We start from the raw sequence: 16,045 nt of genomic DNA on the forward strand, positions 1-16,045 counted from the left end.
TATTTGAAAAGATCTTTACCTTCACAAGCAGGTGGGAGAATAAAGATCTCTGTAAGAAGGGTGTCCCCTCTTTTCCTTGGCCAGGTTCTTGTATCTTGTTGATTCTTCTAAGTTTGTCCATGCTTATAAAGCTGTTTAAGCTAACCAATAATATGCCTGCATTAGCAGCTGCCACTGTTTTCTTAAATTAGGAGTTTTTTCTTTGTATCAAACTTGGAACCCATTCCACAACAGAAGTAAAACCAAGCCAACCTCAACCTCTCAACCCCTAATTTTCAGAATTATATTGGTGTTGGAGGACTGGCATACATATATTTTGATGGGGAGTGGGAGTCAGAATGAAATTGTGATTATTATAAATTCCTCAAAGCTTCCACTATTATGCAAGGCATAGTGGAATAAATGAAATGAGGATACTAGTTAATAATTATTCATGCATCCGAGCACACATTAGTGGCAATACAGATAATCGATTGGTGACCTTAATGTGGAGCAGATTTTCCATTGTAAGTTAGTGCAGTTGAAAAGTGAGTCATCACATGACTGGATCTGATTTTACAACAGTATATACTGTGGTTGTTAAGTGAATTGCCATAGCTTTAGTTAAGCAAATCATACGGATGTTAAGCAAATCCAGCTTTCCCATCTGGTGTTTTTTGTCAGAAACCAGCTGGAAAGATCAAATATTATGTTTATATGATCACAGGAGCTGCAACTGGTCATAAATGCAAGCCAGTTGCCAACTGTGGGGATGGTGTATCAGTTTTTAAGTGTGAGGACAGGTCTAAATCAATTTTTCCAAGGCTGTTGTAACTCTGAGCCATCATTAAATGAATGGTCATAAGTCAAGGACTGTATATTACATTCAGCAGGTGGAATGTAATATAGATGCTTGGAAGGTTTGTGGAAAAAGAATTATCTCTGGGAGAAATAATAAGCTATGGTATACATTGAAAGCTATTACTTGCGCCTCCTCCCCATATAAAATATTCTCCATAAAAATATCTTTCATCTCTTTAGGTTTTTCTAGAGCAGACAATGAAGGGGAGGCATGCTAGCTTCTACAAAATTTGAGAGCAACCTGAAAAATTCAGAAAATCCCTGAAAAAAGTAGGTAGGAGGAACTCTCATTGACTGAATGTCATGGAAACAAAGGCTGGACTCTACTACATCAGTTTAACTGAGCATTTTGCAGGGCCACAAATGCAAACACAACAGGGGCAGCAGCTATCTAGAGATCCTTAGGGTAGAGAGTCAACACTATTTCAATTTAAAACAACAAATCTGGTGGTAGTTTTCTGCAGGCTCAGCTTGCACCCAGAGAGGAACTCGGGCCTAGTGGGTGATGACAGAAAGGCACCTGGAAGTGGGCTGTGAATGTACTGTAGCTTGTACTCATCAAGGTAAGTGGTAGAATGCAGCAGAGACACACAAACGCTTTGTGGCTCTCTAATGACCCAGATTCTTGCAGTCCAAATCTGGTAGCCTCTACATTAAGGAAGCACCCCTAGTTGTTTGATGGTGCAATCCTGCACAAGCAGAAGTTTGCTCCCTCCAATGCAGCCATTGTCTTTTTGATGATTAATACTAAAAGGGGGTCCATCAAAGAAGCCTTCTTTGGGTCCAATAGACCACTACTACTACCCCTGGCATTCTGCCAAGATGGTAGCAATGTTGGAAGAGAAGCCCCACTGCTGGTCCCTGAGCCCTGGTCCACTCTGATAGTGCTAGTCTTTGCATGCTATCAGTAAAAAGCAGAGCAGGCACCTAAATTGCAAGATGAAATTCTTGAAAGGAAGTGCTCATTCTCATCCCTACAAACCATTTGGCTGGTTCTCAAGCTCAGGAACAATAGCTCCTCTGCATGTTTAAAAAAATGCAACGAAGTCTTTCTGTTGTAGGATGAGAGACTGAGATATTTGTAGTCTGGCTGAATTTTGTATTATGTAACTAGGCACTGAAAGATCCACAGCCATACTGGGAAACCAAATGTTCTTTTCCACCAAAGTCTTGTTTGGTTTGGAAAGCTTTCTAAATTCTAAAGCGGTGATTTAAGATTCACTAGGGAACTAAATGTGTTGGCCATAGAGAAGGGGAATTAGTTGCTTGCCCAACTGAAACAGTGTGATTACTTCAAATGTATGCCTGAGATCAAGGGAATAATTGTTTGTCTTGTGAAGTCTAGAAATATTTTTGTTGGGTTCGCTCTGCTACTAAATTTTGACTGCTGGTGTCGACTTCGCTTACAGAATCACCCTGCGATAAAGGCTACTACAGCTAACCAACCGGCACATTAAATGCTTTTAAAGGTGATGCAGATTACCAACCAATCAAGGATGTGTCATTGTTTCATCATCCTGCACGTAATGCGGCACACTAATTCAATGGGACTCAGAGCCAGGGCAGATATTTTTAAGTGCTTGGCTATTTTGCGTTTTTCAGTGGAAAATAATGGTTTTTTAAAAGCAGCTACTGACCATCAATTATCCTCTGACCTGCACTGAAGCAAAATACATCTCAGATTTGGAATCAGAGGAAAGTTAGGAATTCTATTGATCCTTATGAATGGCAGGGTAAAATAGTTTGCCAAAATAACTTGTTATTAATAAGGCAAGGCTGAATCATCATCAGTTACTAATTTGGTGGTGTTAGGTATGTCCTTGTACATGTGTATATTCATATGTACGGATCTGCACAGTCATTAACAATACATAAAGCCTATCTTACCCACCAACCCTAAAATCTCAGTGCAGCACACATGTGAACAAGTTTATAAACTCTTCACCCTGCCTCTCCATACTGATTTATTGCTGTTAACAGTTGCTACCGATTCTCTAGAAGTTATTGTTTCTGCATAATATTCTGACCGCAGAGATTGCTCAGTCCTGGAGTTGGAGCATTACTTGCTGTGATTTCTGCACTAAGAAGAGTCTCGCGGAATTCTGAGCTTTCCAGAAAATCCTCAATGGATGCAAAATCTGTAAACACGTAGATATTTACACACTGATATTATGTCACCTGTGAAAGGCCAGAAGGCAGCCATTCTTCACAAAGCAGAGAAAAATTTCTCAGACTACAAAAGTGGCTTTCTTTTATATGGCCATTTTTATATCTGACTGTGGACACAAAGCAACAAACAGAAAAGGGAGACAAGCTGATGCTTAAAATCAGCTATTCTCTAGCCAGTTTATATAGAGGATTTTGTACTGAACTTCTCGTGGATAAAATGAATGACCTGTAGACTCAGTGGAACAATGCAGAAGAAAGCCTCACCCCACCCCACCCCTGCTCCACCCACTAGCAGATTCCTCCAGGAGCATCACTATAGGAAAGCGCAGAGACTGCAAACACTATGGGCATAGCCAGAGGGCCAGGATTCCATGGCAGCAGATCTGCACCCTTCTCCTTTAGAATACTCTTTATTATCTGGCTTCATTAGTGAGAACCACGTTCTACGCGAGTGAAAACTGGATCCTCTTGGCTTAGGTAGACTGCTCATCAGACCGTTGTCTTGAGGCAATCGTCATTCGGACATCAAAAGTTTCTCTCTCCAAATTTCCAGACTCTTCTGAATTCCTTAATGAAGCGGCAGACTTGTCTGTTATTGATTTAGCTGAAACACACAAAACAGCCACATCCAATTTTACTGTTGGTCTTATAAAAAATGGTTGAGCCAATCAGCAGAGTCCATTTTCCCTGTACAAACTTCTTTCCTTCCCCTGATTCCTATGCACAAAACCACCTTAATTTGACATTTTCCGGTCCCTGCCCTTAAATGATGAAAGAAGAGACTTCAGTCTGGCGTCTCTAGTTAAACCTGGCAAAGCCCCCTGTCTGAAATCCTGAAAAGCTTCTGCTAGTCAGTAACCACACAGGGTGAGAAGAAGCCCTGAACTGACAAAGAAAATTTCCTGGGATCCCAGGCCTGCTATGATGTCATTCTACTTGCAAGCCATTTTAACTACTCTGCCGCACTTAAAAATTGCCTGTCTCTTAATTCCTCTGATGATCAGTGATTGAACATCTATTTTGGTTTGAAAGACATACTTGAAGGTTTAACATACAGGTAGGTTTAAAATACATAATGGGCTATTTACAATACAATTCATCAAGCCAAATATAGCAGCAACAATTACAGTGAGTCTTCAATTTACAACCTGTCATTTGATAACGGTTTGAAGTTATGGCAACTCAGAAAGGGCACTTTACATTATCACCCCTGCAGTCATATGATTGTGATCAGGGTGCTGGGCAGCCTATTTGCACTTATGACAGATTGCCAAGCACCTCAGTTATGTGATTGCTATTTGCAGTCTTCTCTGCTGGCTTCCACAGAAAGTGAATGGGGAAGCTGGCAGGAAATGTTGCCAGCTGCTGAAGAATTCACACACACACCATTCTTAAGGAGTGGGTAAAAATCCTTCATAGGGCTACACAAACGAAGCTTTGAAATTTGTGATCCCCATTTTGTTTCCCCAGCCCAGCATAGCAGTTCCCTTCTGTCCAGAGGGGAAAGAATATAATCTAAAGATTATGAAGATGCCTACTTAATTTCTCCAGCCCTGCACAAGAATTCCCTTTTGCGCAAGGAGAGGACACTAACTCATGCGTTGAGCTGAAGAAACAAAGCAGCGTTCTTCCCGATCCCCAGTTCGTTTCTCCAGTCCAGTACACAAGTTCCCTTCTGCGCATGGGGGAAAGAGGAACCAGTGCACTGGGGTGGAGAAACAAAATGCAGATTGCAAATATCTCCACTTAGTTTCTCCAGCCCGTTGCATGAGTTCCCTTCTGTGCATGACGGGAAGGGAACATCTGTGAAGGGCTGTAGAACCAAGACTTGGATCTACCACAGGAGGTTCTTTCCAGATACCTTCCTTGCCCTCCTTAGGCACACCGATCTTTCTCTTTGTCTGCTTAATGACCACAACTGGGAAAGCTGGGTTTGCGGTCATCAAGTAATGTGATCACATGGACATCTTCTCAACAATTGAGATTCTGATCCCAATTGTGGTTGTAAATTGGAGACTAACATAATCCTCTTTAGCTATGTATTTTTCATAGCAGAGGTTTTTTGTGTAGGGTTACATTAAGCGTAACTGCCATTCATCTAATAGTTTTAATATTGTCTATTAAAACATGGATCAGGTGTCAGAAATACTTGTCAATTTCATTTTGTGAGCCTCTATACACCTGCAATTGCTGTCACCTTCTCTTGCAACACACAGAATCTCTCTATTGCTGCACCCTTTTATTTTTAAATGGCATTTTATGGAGGATGCCATTTAAAAGATGCATCAAAGTTGAAAGCCTTGTGACTAGCAATTCATGCCTGATATAGTTCTCAGAAAGAGCTGAGATTTCCTATGCTAAAGCTGCATTCTGTCCTTTCTAGCATGACCGAACCAAGTAACATGAATGAGCCCAAATGATAGTCAAATCTTGTTTGTTCTGCTCTGTGCCAGTCCTATTTCCCAAATGCTGTATTTATAAAACAACATCTCTTTATACAGTAAGATCTGTACAACCTGATTTACACTTAATGTAATGTTTTTATATGAAGTAATATCCGAGAAGCAAACTTGTGTTGGATGTTTAACATTTGAGTGCAAGCTATAGAAATCCAAGTTTCTCACTAGCATGCTTATTTTCCCTCTTTCTATTCAAGATAACATGTATTTGTTTCATACATTCTAAAAGTACTGCCAATCTGCTCTCCCAGATGAATTGGATGACTGCTGCCATATTGGGAGAGTAATCCAAACATCTGGAGGACATCAAATTTAGGAAGATTGTTATCAGAGATCTATTACTCTACACATGTAATTATGTGTAAACCAGTCTATATTTAATCTGTACTCTGCTGCTAGACCTTTCTTGAATTCAGTTAATAATAAAAAGTATGACCAAGCCATGCTTGAAACAGTGCAGGAAATACATTTTCCAAGATTGAATCTGGGTCAGTCACTGGGTCTCTCAGTCACTGGGTCGCTCTCTACTGGAATATTCTCTATTCCATTAGAGAGAAGTTCCTTGAAGATGGGCTCCAGCACGAGTCTGAAAACCTGGAAGAGTAAACCTCTGGTCCCAGTGACTGACCCAGGTTCAATCTTGCAGCATTATCCTGGGACACATATAGTTACTTTCATTTGTAATGAATTTTCCCTTCCTTATCTGGGCAAGGTAAAAACACTTCACTGGTAGGTTCTGTACTTTTCCTACATTAGTCACTGGCTAGGTAAGCATTGTTTTGGAATGATAAATTCACCATAAATTCTGAAAAGATTCTTCAGCCAAGCTGCTGCAGTGTGATTCTTTAATGACTAAGTTTGCATTTGCATCTCAGATGTGACCATTCAGCACCTCAGTGCTACCAAGGGGGATTCTGTATAATGGACAGATGGATTCGTGGCCATGAAGACTGCAAAGAAAGGTAGAATCACTCAGCTGGGAAGAGTTTTCTCACAAAAACAATAAAAGGCCTGCCGGGCATGGAACAGTACATTAGTTCTTAACTACCAGTTTCATTCCTACTTCCACAAAATGATATCCTCTACCAGTACTAGATTACAGCTCCTGTTATCTTCCATTTTGAAGCTTTGGGACAAAGCAGTTATTGCAGTCCAACAGAGTTGGAAGGTCAGGACAAGGCTGGGAAAGTATGCTTTGTTTCTGTCTGGCTCATAAGGGACTCTTTACCAAAGAGATGATGATGTCCTGAAGGCTTTCTCATGCTTTAGAGATCCACTGCCTACACGAATCATAGACAGAAAGAGGGGTTCCTGTGACTGGATGTCTGCAGAAAGGCAGAGGCTCAATGCTTAAGCAGGATCTGGCAGTTTCCTGGGAAACTAACCTCATCTCTCATGGGAAATGGAAGAACATAAACATACTAGTGAAAGCTGCAAAAGAGAAAGTTGCAGTCTGGCTATTATATTGCTGGCGTAAGAGAGGTTCTAACAAAGAAATAGTCCCAGATTTCAATACTTTTAAGCATAACAAGTTACTTTTTTTTTAGTGAAGACTGAATTAAATTTTGGGGTTTGGTTCACCCCAAATTTGGAGATTTCACAAATGCCCACTTTTGCCTGGCCTCATCATTCAAAAATTTCGATTTTATGAAAGGTCACTAATTCAATAGCTCTTTGCTTTTCTCAAGGAGATCTTGTGAAGTGTAGTTCTGTCAAGAAAGGAACAGATTGTTTTGAGTCTTCAGTGTTATCTGCACAATGCCCATCCTCCAGTGATAAAATTGAATACAGACCATCTCTCAGAAACTTCATTTGAGCATCATCACTGTTCTGCTTTCCTCAGCTATTATTTCATAGACAATTGAAGGAAATACTCTAAGCATTTCTGGGTGGGCTTCAGGCATCATTTCCATTTCTAATCAAGCTTGATTCAGGATTGTAACATACCTGACATGTTGCCGACCGACACTTTCGCAGTGTGGGGGCGAGCAGGGAGGTTAGCCAGGTCACTGAGCATGGGATGCTGCCTTTGTGAGGAAGACCGAGCAAGCTTGCTTCTTGTTCTTGGGACATCTGATGAGAGAAGTGTGAGGGGTGGCATCAATGTTTTGGACACAGATGAAGATAAAGTCTCATAGCAACTCTAAGAGGTCAAACATGCTCCACCTGTGAAATTGCTGTATGTTTCTCTGGAGCAATTCTCCACCAGAACAAACACAAAGATCTGCTTGTTCTATAGGTTGGCCTTCTTCCACCTGGATCCCTCCTAATTTAGCTACAGCTTCCATAATTTCTCACTTAAGGTCATGCTGTCTATGTTAGGGAATCAAAAGGCTCCAAGTTGGGGGATACTGCTATAGACAATTACTTGACAGGAAGGTACAGTGCCAAAATACTTCAAAGTGCCTGGGATAAAGAGAAAGAATTGACTAGTCTACTCAGAGCATCTGCAAACAGAAGACAAAACTCACATTCTTTTCCGGTTATTGATGGAAGATGTGTATCCATACGTCCTTTGTAAATATGACCATCAAGACCCAGTATATCTACTTCTTCATGCTGGAAGTAAATGCAAACATAGAATAAATTTCAGCTGAACCTTGCTAAAGGTTAACCACTTTTTACAAGGGTTTTTACTTGCAAAGCTGAAGAATGAGCTTGAAAACCGCACTCTGGTTTAAAACCGGATAGACCATTGGAACTTAGAAATTGGATTTTTTCCTTTTAAAAAATTCACAGGCAGCTACGCATGTCTTGTCCCTAATCAGTGCCGCCTCCCATCTGCTGCCTCATTTCCAGTTCTTGAAAATTGGAAGAGGCATGTCAGGTCTCTCAATTGCCATTCAGAAATCCAATTCTATTGAACTATACAGAGCGAAACAAGTGGGGATTTCTGCCCCTTGCAGTAAAAAGATACATGCGAGTATTGGGGACCCTACTTGTGCGGTAGCAGGGCAGGAGCAAACATGGAAATCAAAGAAATATGGCTTAAAAATTAATTGAACTCATTGAAGATTTCAATTCATTGTGGTCCAATTTTGTTTCTGAGCATAATTAAGCAAGCTGATCCTCTGTTCTCTTGTTAACCTGAGGGTCCTATTGAGTGATCAGCTCCTTTCACACACAAAGGATATGCCAGTCACAATTTTGGAACGTCCCTGACAACACTGGGGGCTTCTGCCAAACGGTTCAACTTCAGAACTTTCTCCAAAGAAGATACTGTAGTTCCAATTGCAGGAACAATCACTTTGGCCCAATGTTGCTGCGGATATTTCCATCTCAGCAATTCTAAATTGCCTTGTTTCCTTTCTTTCCATCCTTTTTCACCCAACAGAATCCACCCCTGACAACCGCTGACTTAATTTTCGCCACCTTCACTTGAGAGTAAAAAGCTGATACCTCACAGTGGTATATGTTATCTGGCATGTAAGGTAAGTGGGATAGGTAGTGCATGTTGCACGAGGTCACAAAAACACAGTGAGGGGTTGTAATCAAGAAACCACCCAGTAGACACAGCTTAGCTTTTTCCAATCTGCAACCTCCCTCAGAATTCTTAAATTACATTTCCCACCATCTCTAGCTGACACAATCATGGGGGGAATGGCTGTAGGATTTGTAGTCATACTGCATGTGTGTGTGTGTGTCTATACATGTCTGTGTTATACCGGATGAGAAGGTTTTCAGCTGCATCTAGCATTATTGGAGTCAGAACAATGGACTTGTATTAGCATGGGTGACTCTAGCAAAGATGGCCAAGTTGTGTTATCGCATCTCTGCTAATGGAGGGGAATAAAAAGAAATTAGAGGAACATGTGGCTTAAAAGACTTTTGTTCTTCAGTTGCTTTTATATTATAGAAATCTCAGAGACAGGTAGCAAAGTATATCCATTATCTCAAAGACAATACCAAGCCACCAACCTTGACGTTAAAGAGTGTGAAAGGGGAGACTCTTAAAAAAATGGTGATGTTGTTATCACTGTTATTCAGAAAGGCTTATACTCTTTCTTCTCCAAGTGCTTAAACAAGGCGAGAGATTGTTGTGAAAGACCGACAAGCTTGTCTGATCAAACAGTTGGCTGGCACTGGATTGCATTTCTCACTGCTGCCCAAATAGGAAGCCCTGGAAATTTCCTCTTCATGTGCTCTTCTGCTTTCAGTATTGCAGGCTGGGGTCGTTCACGTTTGGTTTTTCTAAAAAGAATCCTACACCCTGTTTTGCCCCTTCCTATTCTCCCACCAACACAGACAAAAAAGAAAAGCTGACGAATCTTGAAATAAGCTTCTGAAATAGACCTGTTCTGATTTTTCCAAAAGAAAGCATCTGCTAGTGGGGCCCCAATTCTCAAGGAAAAGAAAATGTCTCCAATCACAAGGAAGGACTGAACAAGAGATTTCTGTTCAGATCATCTTGCAGCAGACTTTGTATTCCTTCATCCTGCAGTATTTTCTTCCATTACACTATAAAACTGCCCAAATTAGGATCCTTTAGGAAGACACAAACTTTGTCATTTTTAAAGCAGAGGCATTAATATCAACTAGCTAAGCGATACTGCTTTTAATGGGCCTAGCGTAAGTATGACTGGTCTCCACCCAACCATCAGTTAAAACAGAAAGGGTAACTGTGGACATGAAAATGACAAAGTAGTCTATACATAATGCAGCAAAGTTCACAATATCTCTTATACTCTACTGTAGTTGATCCAGACTGTATCTAAATAGGAATGAGGTCTTGAGGGAGGTACTGGTGGAGCCAGGCCTCAATTGCTAAAAAAGAGGCAAATTCCATGCTTAATAAAGATAAGATTTATAGGGCTCCCACCTTGAGGCACTGTAAGAATGTAAACAATGGACAAAGAACACCTGTGGTTTAACCCTGCTGGGCTTTTTCTTACATTAGGCAAGGGCTGGGAAGCCTACTACCTTCTCTGTATTGCTTAATTACAACTCTTAACATCTGTCTCCCTTGGCCAGTCAGTCTAAGGTTTCTAGGAAATGTACTTCAGCAACATCTGGAAGGCCACTAGTTCCCTAGATCAATATCAGGCTCTTCCCCAGGTGTATCAAAACTTAATGGCTAACAAATAACCTCAAACAAGTAGCATCCTGCTCATGGAATGAGCACCTCAGGAAGGGAAACCTGTCAGGCACTAAATGACAAAATGTCAAACCTGTACTACAGGTAGTCCTTGACTTACAACAGTTCGTTTAGTGACCGCTCAGTTACAACAGAATGGACTGAAAAAAGCGATTTATGACCATTTTTCACACTTATGACCATTGCAGCATCCCCATGGTCACATCAATATTCAGACGCTTGGCAACTGACTCATATTTACATCAGTTGCAGTGTCCCGGGGTCATGTGATCCCCTTTTGTGACTTTCCGACAAGCAAAGTCAACGAGGAAGCCAGATTCACTTAACAACCAGGTTACTAACTTGACAACTTCAATGATTCACGTAACAAACGCGGCAAGAAAAGTTGAAAAATGGGGCAAAACTCACTTAACAAATGTCTGACTTAGCAACAGAAATTTTGGGCTTAGTTGTGGGCCATAAGTCGAGGACTACCCGTATTTACATCTCCTCTTTAGGTAAGAGTTCCTTGCCCTTTTGGAAGGCTGATCATGCAAAGCAGTTAAAGGCAGCGCCAACATTTTAAGCTTCAAATGCAATTGTCCAGCTCTAGGTCCGTGCCAATGTCCATCCACTCTCTCCTGCTCTCTCTCCACCTGGCTCCTCATTACCTTCATCATTGCCAGCATGGTGCTTTCATCTGGCTGGACAGAGGGCATACTCTGGCTGAACTGTTGCAGTTTCACATAGCGTCTGAATGGATGGGTGAGGGTATGGCTGCCTCCACAGTGTCGAGGTATATTCATGTAGCTAACGTCAGCCATTTCTGGAAGTCTCTCTCTGTAAAGAGGCAAGGACCCATAATTCACACGAGGCAAAGTCCAGCAACCCTGCGATCCCAAAAACAAAACTGCTTTGTTTCAGAAAGATTAGATTCATTTCGGGACATTAGCAGGAGAAGGAGGGCAAGGGAAGCATTGCAATTAAGAATTAGAACTCAATCAAGTTCAAGATCTGGCACGACTTTTCTGTGGTGGCCTGGTTTGAAGTGTGATCTTGGCTCCGTGGCCAGTGTGAATGTTTAATTTTTTGGTTCGTTGTGTTGTAAACCAAGCAACTGGATTAATCTGGTGAACCAGAATGTATAAAAGGACAACACACTTATGTCCTGCCATGTGGACATCCACTACATCTTAGCGTAGTACAGCAAAATGACTGATTTTGAAAAAAACAATTGTTCAGGCTCACAGCAAGGGTTAGAATGAAAGAGGGGTCTCTGGGTGGCAATCTGCTCCTATTTCCACCTTTCAAACCTCCCTTGTCCCCTGTAACAGCTGAACATTTTGTGGCTAAAATTCCAACATTATCAGATAAAATGTGCACCTTTTTTGAAGGAATAGGGGTAGGGTAGATTAGCTATAAAAAAATAGCATCTCTCAGAGGCCTTCTATCCTATTTTTCATATCCCCAAAAGGGAGAAAGTGCTTTTAAAAATAGCCCTGGCTTCAGGTGATATAATAGGAGAATTCCTGTGTCCAAAGTGGCTTCCTTAAATGGTATTAATGGGCAATGAGATAGTAATAACTTTTTCTTAATGTTGATAAAACGACCACCAATATCTTAGAGAAGGGAGGACTCCACTGGGCAGGATAAATAGCTCGAGCATTCTGGTGGGAGAAAGTCAAAATTGTCTGCAACTCAAACTTCCAGGATGGGACGTGATATTAGAACTGTCCTTCTTCAACTGGAAAAGGAAGGAACGTCAGCTGACATATTGCTTAGCGTTAGTCTGAACATCATTTACAATGATGTTCTACACAAGGTCCAAACTCTGGACTCCACAAAGGCACTCTTAGGACATAATAATGATGAGTGATTACGTTCCACTGCTATGCTGAAAGTATGTCCACCTGCCCAGAAGACATAAAGGTAAGATGAGAAAGCAGAATCAAACAACTGGGGGTGGGGGAATGTGTGAGGAAATGGCAGAAACCACCTCATCATTGTGTGTTTGGGTAAATGGCATTTGGGAAAATAGCATTGCTCAAGCAGTCTTTTCTAAATTCACCTTGCTTGGCAGCCATATTTTAAGCATGTCCTTGTTAACTTTGAAAATTCCAAATCTAGCCTTCTAGCCTGAAAAGTTAGCATGTTACTTTGCTTTTTCAGTATCTCAAATTTGAAGCACAAATCGTGTTCACTCTGTCCTTGAGTATTGCAAGCCTCCATGGCAAGAAAGCTCCTGAGGATTATGTTAAGGACAGGAAATCAGGAGTCAAGGTGGTTCAAATGAATACAGGTCTATTGCATGCCAACGCTCTACAAAATACTAAACTGCTAACAGGCAAAGTGAATTGGCGGTAGATAGGAATCAACAGAATTCAAGGTGGGCTGGACTTAGATCTCTTGTGCGCACAAAGGGACTCGAGATTGATGATGCGCTTGACCCCTCCCTCTGGCTCAGCCTGGTTCTTTCCTACAGATTATATGGTCAATTCTCTCAGCCATGAAGCTCTAGTGTAAGGTTTGGGGCCTATTTGGTCTCATGAGTGATGTGATAAGAGGTCCTGTCCCAGGGTTTGACATATAGAAGTCTCAAACTGATCCTATATGATCATGAGAAACAACCCTAACAAAGCTGGTGGTAATGAAACAATAAACTGTCTTTTGTGGTCCTAAGAAATAAGACTGGGTCAGCAGAAAAAGGAAATAAAACACAGAGTCTAGATTAGTTTTGTTTTTGAGCAGGCTCTGCTATGCTTCTCAACAAAGCATAATCCACGTTTGCCCTTTATAGAAGTGAAAAGGAAAGTCTCTGTGGGGGGAAAAATAGATCCTCATTGGAGGCTCCCAATTTAGAGTCTTTTAAAGGGATGGGGATTAGAGAATCAGACTTTTAGACCTTCATTCTTCACAGCAAGAAAACTGTCCTAAGATCTCCATAGGTCACTTTTCTCATATCCTCCCATGATGGCGTCAGAAGTGCCAGTGTTTAGAACGTTGCTAGATCTTCCAAAATGGAAAAATGGACAATAAAACCCAAATAATATTTAAAAGTTGCCTCATTCTTGCAAGACACTTAATGCAACATGATATTTTTTTCCTCACATAAGATGTGAAATAGCAGCTATTTTTAATGCTAAGATCTGTGAGGTTTTGCAACAGAGCCCATGGCTGGAAAAGTGGATGGATGGATGACCCCGTTTGCTTTCTTCAAGTCACAAGTCAGCTGTTTCATAACTTGGCTCTCTCAACAGAGACACAGTCCCAGTCTTTACCACTTCACTCTTTCTCTCCTGGTCTGATCCACCCATTTACTGCTTGCTAATCAGATCATATAGGACTCCCTTTTGGCCTATCCCTTTTCCTAAAGACACCAGGAAACATTAAGCTTCTCCACAGAAACCCTGGGAATAGATTCACTGAAACACTTGGTAGAGTACATAGCAGCAGCCTGCTTGAGCATCATGTTCCTCGCCTCTGCCTTGAAGGACAGGAAAGCACATAAAACATATGGAACAAACAGAAAGTTATTTTCACAAAGCCACTTCTGGAAAGCAGTTTTCTAGACAGAAAGCAGAATTTCAAGTAGGGAAACAAGACATGCAGCAGTAGCAGGGTTAAACTAATATTAATTTAAAGCAGAAATGCAAGCTAAATTGCAAGGTTGGATAACATGAAATTTGATTACAAAATTTTTGTATCTCACAATAGACAAGAAGTCTAGTCTGAGCCAGACTTAAGCCTAAGCTAGTTTGGACATTATTTTCAGATTTGGATTTGCATGTATAGGAGCCACTTTATAGACATCACTGAATACATTGTAACATGATAACAATCAAGTCTGACTTGTTTAGCAAATCTGTGAAGTTCTGAGCCTGTTTTGGGATTGCAAATGATTACCCAAGCAGCAAGTCCAACCACTAAAAGGTTCATTGTCTGATTACAAACCTACAAAAATGTAAAAGAAGCACATGAAAAGATTGCTTTAGGGTATGGCAAAATTCCTACATGGAAGAAATTTATGTAAATATTTCCTGCTAATTTCATGATACTAAGCATGCATATGGAATGTGTGGCTTCCTTCCATATATACAAACAGAGATGATGTACATACAAGTTGAGATAAATTTCTTAATGGAAGCTCCTTTGCTGTATAGCAGTTTTTCAGTGTACGGTATATAAAAGAGAGTAGAGAATCTTCTCAACAAATAAATCCTTCCAATCGAATTCCAGGAATTGTAATTGCTTACAGCTTCCTTTTACAAACCTTTCCTCACTCAAACAATTTTACATGGTTATCAAATTTAAATAGGACCCTGATTCCAAGGTATGAGTAAAAAGTCACTATTTCTTGGATACACTTAATCAATTCAGCTTTAAGCTAAAGCCAAGGAACTATTGGCCCTTCCTTCTAAATCAGGGGTCCCCAACCCCCAGTCTGTGGCCCAGTACCAGCTATGGCCCATTGGGAACCGGGCCGCTCAAATGGCAGATGAACGTGAAAAGCTCTATTTGTGATTAAATGCATTGGTTAGCTCTAGATTGAAGGTGGTCTTTTACTATGTCCGGTTCTTGGCCTATAATTTGATTTGTCCAGATCTGGTGTCAACATTCAGATTGATAGGACAAATGCTGTGTCCTGTGGAATATTCAGAGCTCATTGAGAGAAACGTCATCATCATCCCTGTAATTTTTAAAAATTATTATTCCCTTTTCAATGTGCTGCTTTTATAATTTCCTGCCCTCTCTGCTTTCCTGGTAAGTTTGGGATGGGAGTGAGGTATGACTGGCTATAAGTAGGCAGAAATGAGTAGTAATGCTCAGTCTATTGTTCACCATAACAGTGCTAAAGAAAGGCAGGGCAAGGCCCCTCTGATCTTCTGTTTTCCTGAGGGAAGCACCAGGATGACTGATCAGAGCCCTGCTTTGTTTTCTATATTTTTGTCTGGCAAGATGAACAGTTTGTTTTATCCCATAAGCCCTACCGTTTGCCAAAAGGGCTTGAGCCAAGATACTGGGACTGCAGGGCATCCCTGATCATCTGAGCGTTGACCCTGGCAGCTCCGCCATAATGACTCTGCACCTTCTGTATGTCCATGAGCATCTTGGAATGGATGCGCCGTAACTTGTTCAGACTAGCACTCTTCTCCAGGGCATCAAAACGAACACCCGGTCCTAATTTCAAATTGCTACAATACAGAATAGGGAAGAAGTAAGAAGAGGAGAAATGGTGGCAGCCCAGTGCCAGAGCAAGGAGACAGCAACAGTCAAAGAACGAGGATGGGGGGGGAAAACATGCTGTTAAGCAAAGCACATGCACCCAACATCTTTTGCTAGCATTCATATAACAGGCAGCAGTGGTGCAGAATGTATTTGCCATAGATAACTTTCTGGGGACCACATACCTCCCCATACATATACTCTCTTTCTATTCTCACACATATCATGTGGCCCTTTGCCCTATCTCCCACATGCATACAAGTCACAACAAATAAATGGG

General features: G+C 41.1%; 1 protein-coding gene across 5 annotated transcripts in view; it reads right to left on the minus strand.

Annotated features, from left to right (window-relative positions):
- Positions 1 to 3,403: 3,403 nt before the first annotated feature.
- QRICH2 (glutamine rich 2) overlaps positions 3,404 to 16,045 on the minus strand; it is a 60,784-nt gene continuing 48,142 nt past the window's right edge. For 4 of the 5 annotated variants that reach the window (XM_087887212.1, XM_087887214.1, XM_087887210.1 and 1 more), the window contains 5 exons: positions 15,531 to 15,734; positions 11,214 to 11,382; positions 7,940 to 8,027; positions 7,416 to 7,541; positions 3,404 to 3,613 (listed from right to left, as the gene is read on the minus strand). In XM_087887212.1, the coding sequence (XP_087743338.1) occupies positions 3,483 to 3,613; positions 7,416 to 7,541; positions 7,940 to 8,027; positions 11,214 to 11,382; positions 15,531 to 15,734 (718 nt within the window). In that variant the 3' untranslated portion in view covers positions 3,404 to 3,482. The remainder of the gene's footprint in view (positions 3,614 to 7,415; positions 7,542 to 7,939; positions 8,028 to 11,213; positions 11,383 to 15,530; positions 15,735 to 16,045) is intronic. The other variant, XM_087887213.1, reaches the window with a different exon arrangement.

Source organism: Pantherophis guttatus, chromosome 2 (assembly GCF_059756535.1).
Source record: "Pantherophis guttatus breed Tessera chromosome 2, ASM5975653v1, whole genome shotgun sequence".
Classification (NCBI taxonomy): domain Eukaryota; kingdom Metazoa; phylum Chordata; class Lepidosauria; order Squamata; family Colubridae; genus Pantherophis; species Pantherophis guttatus.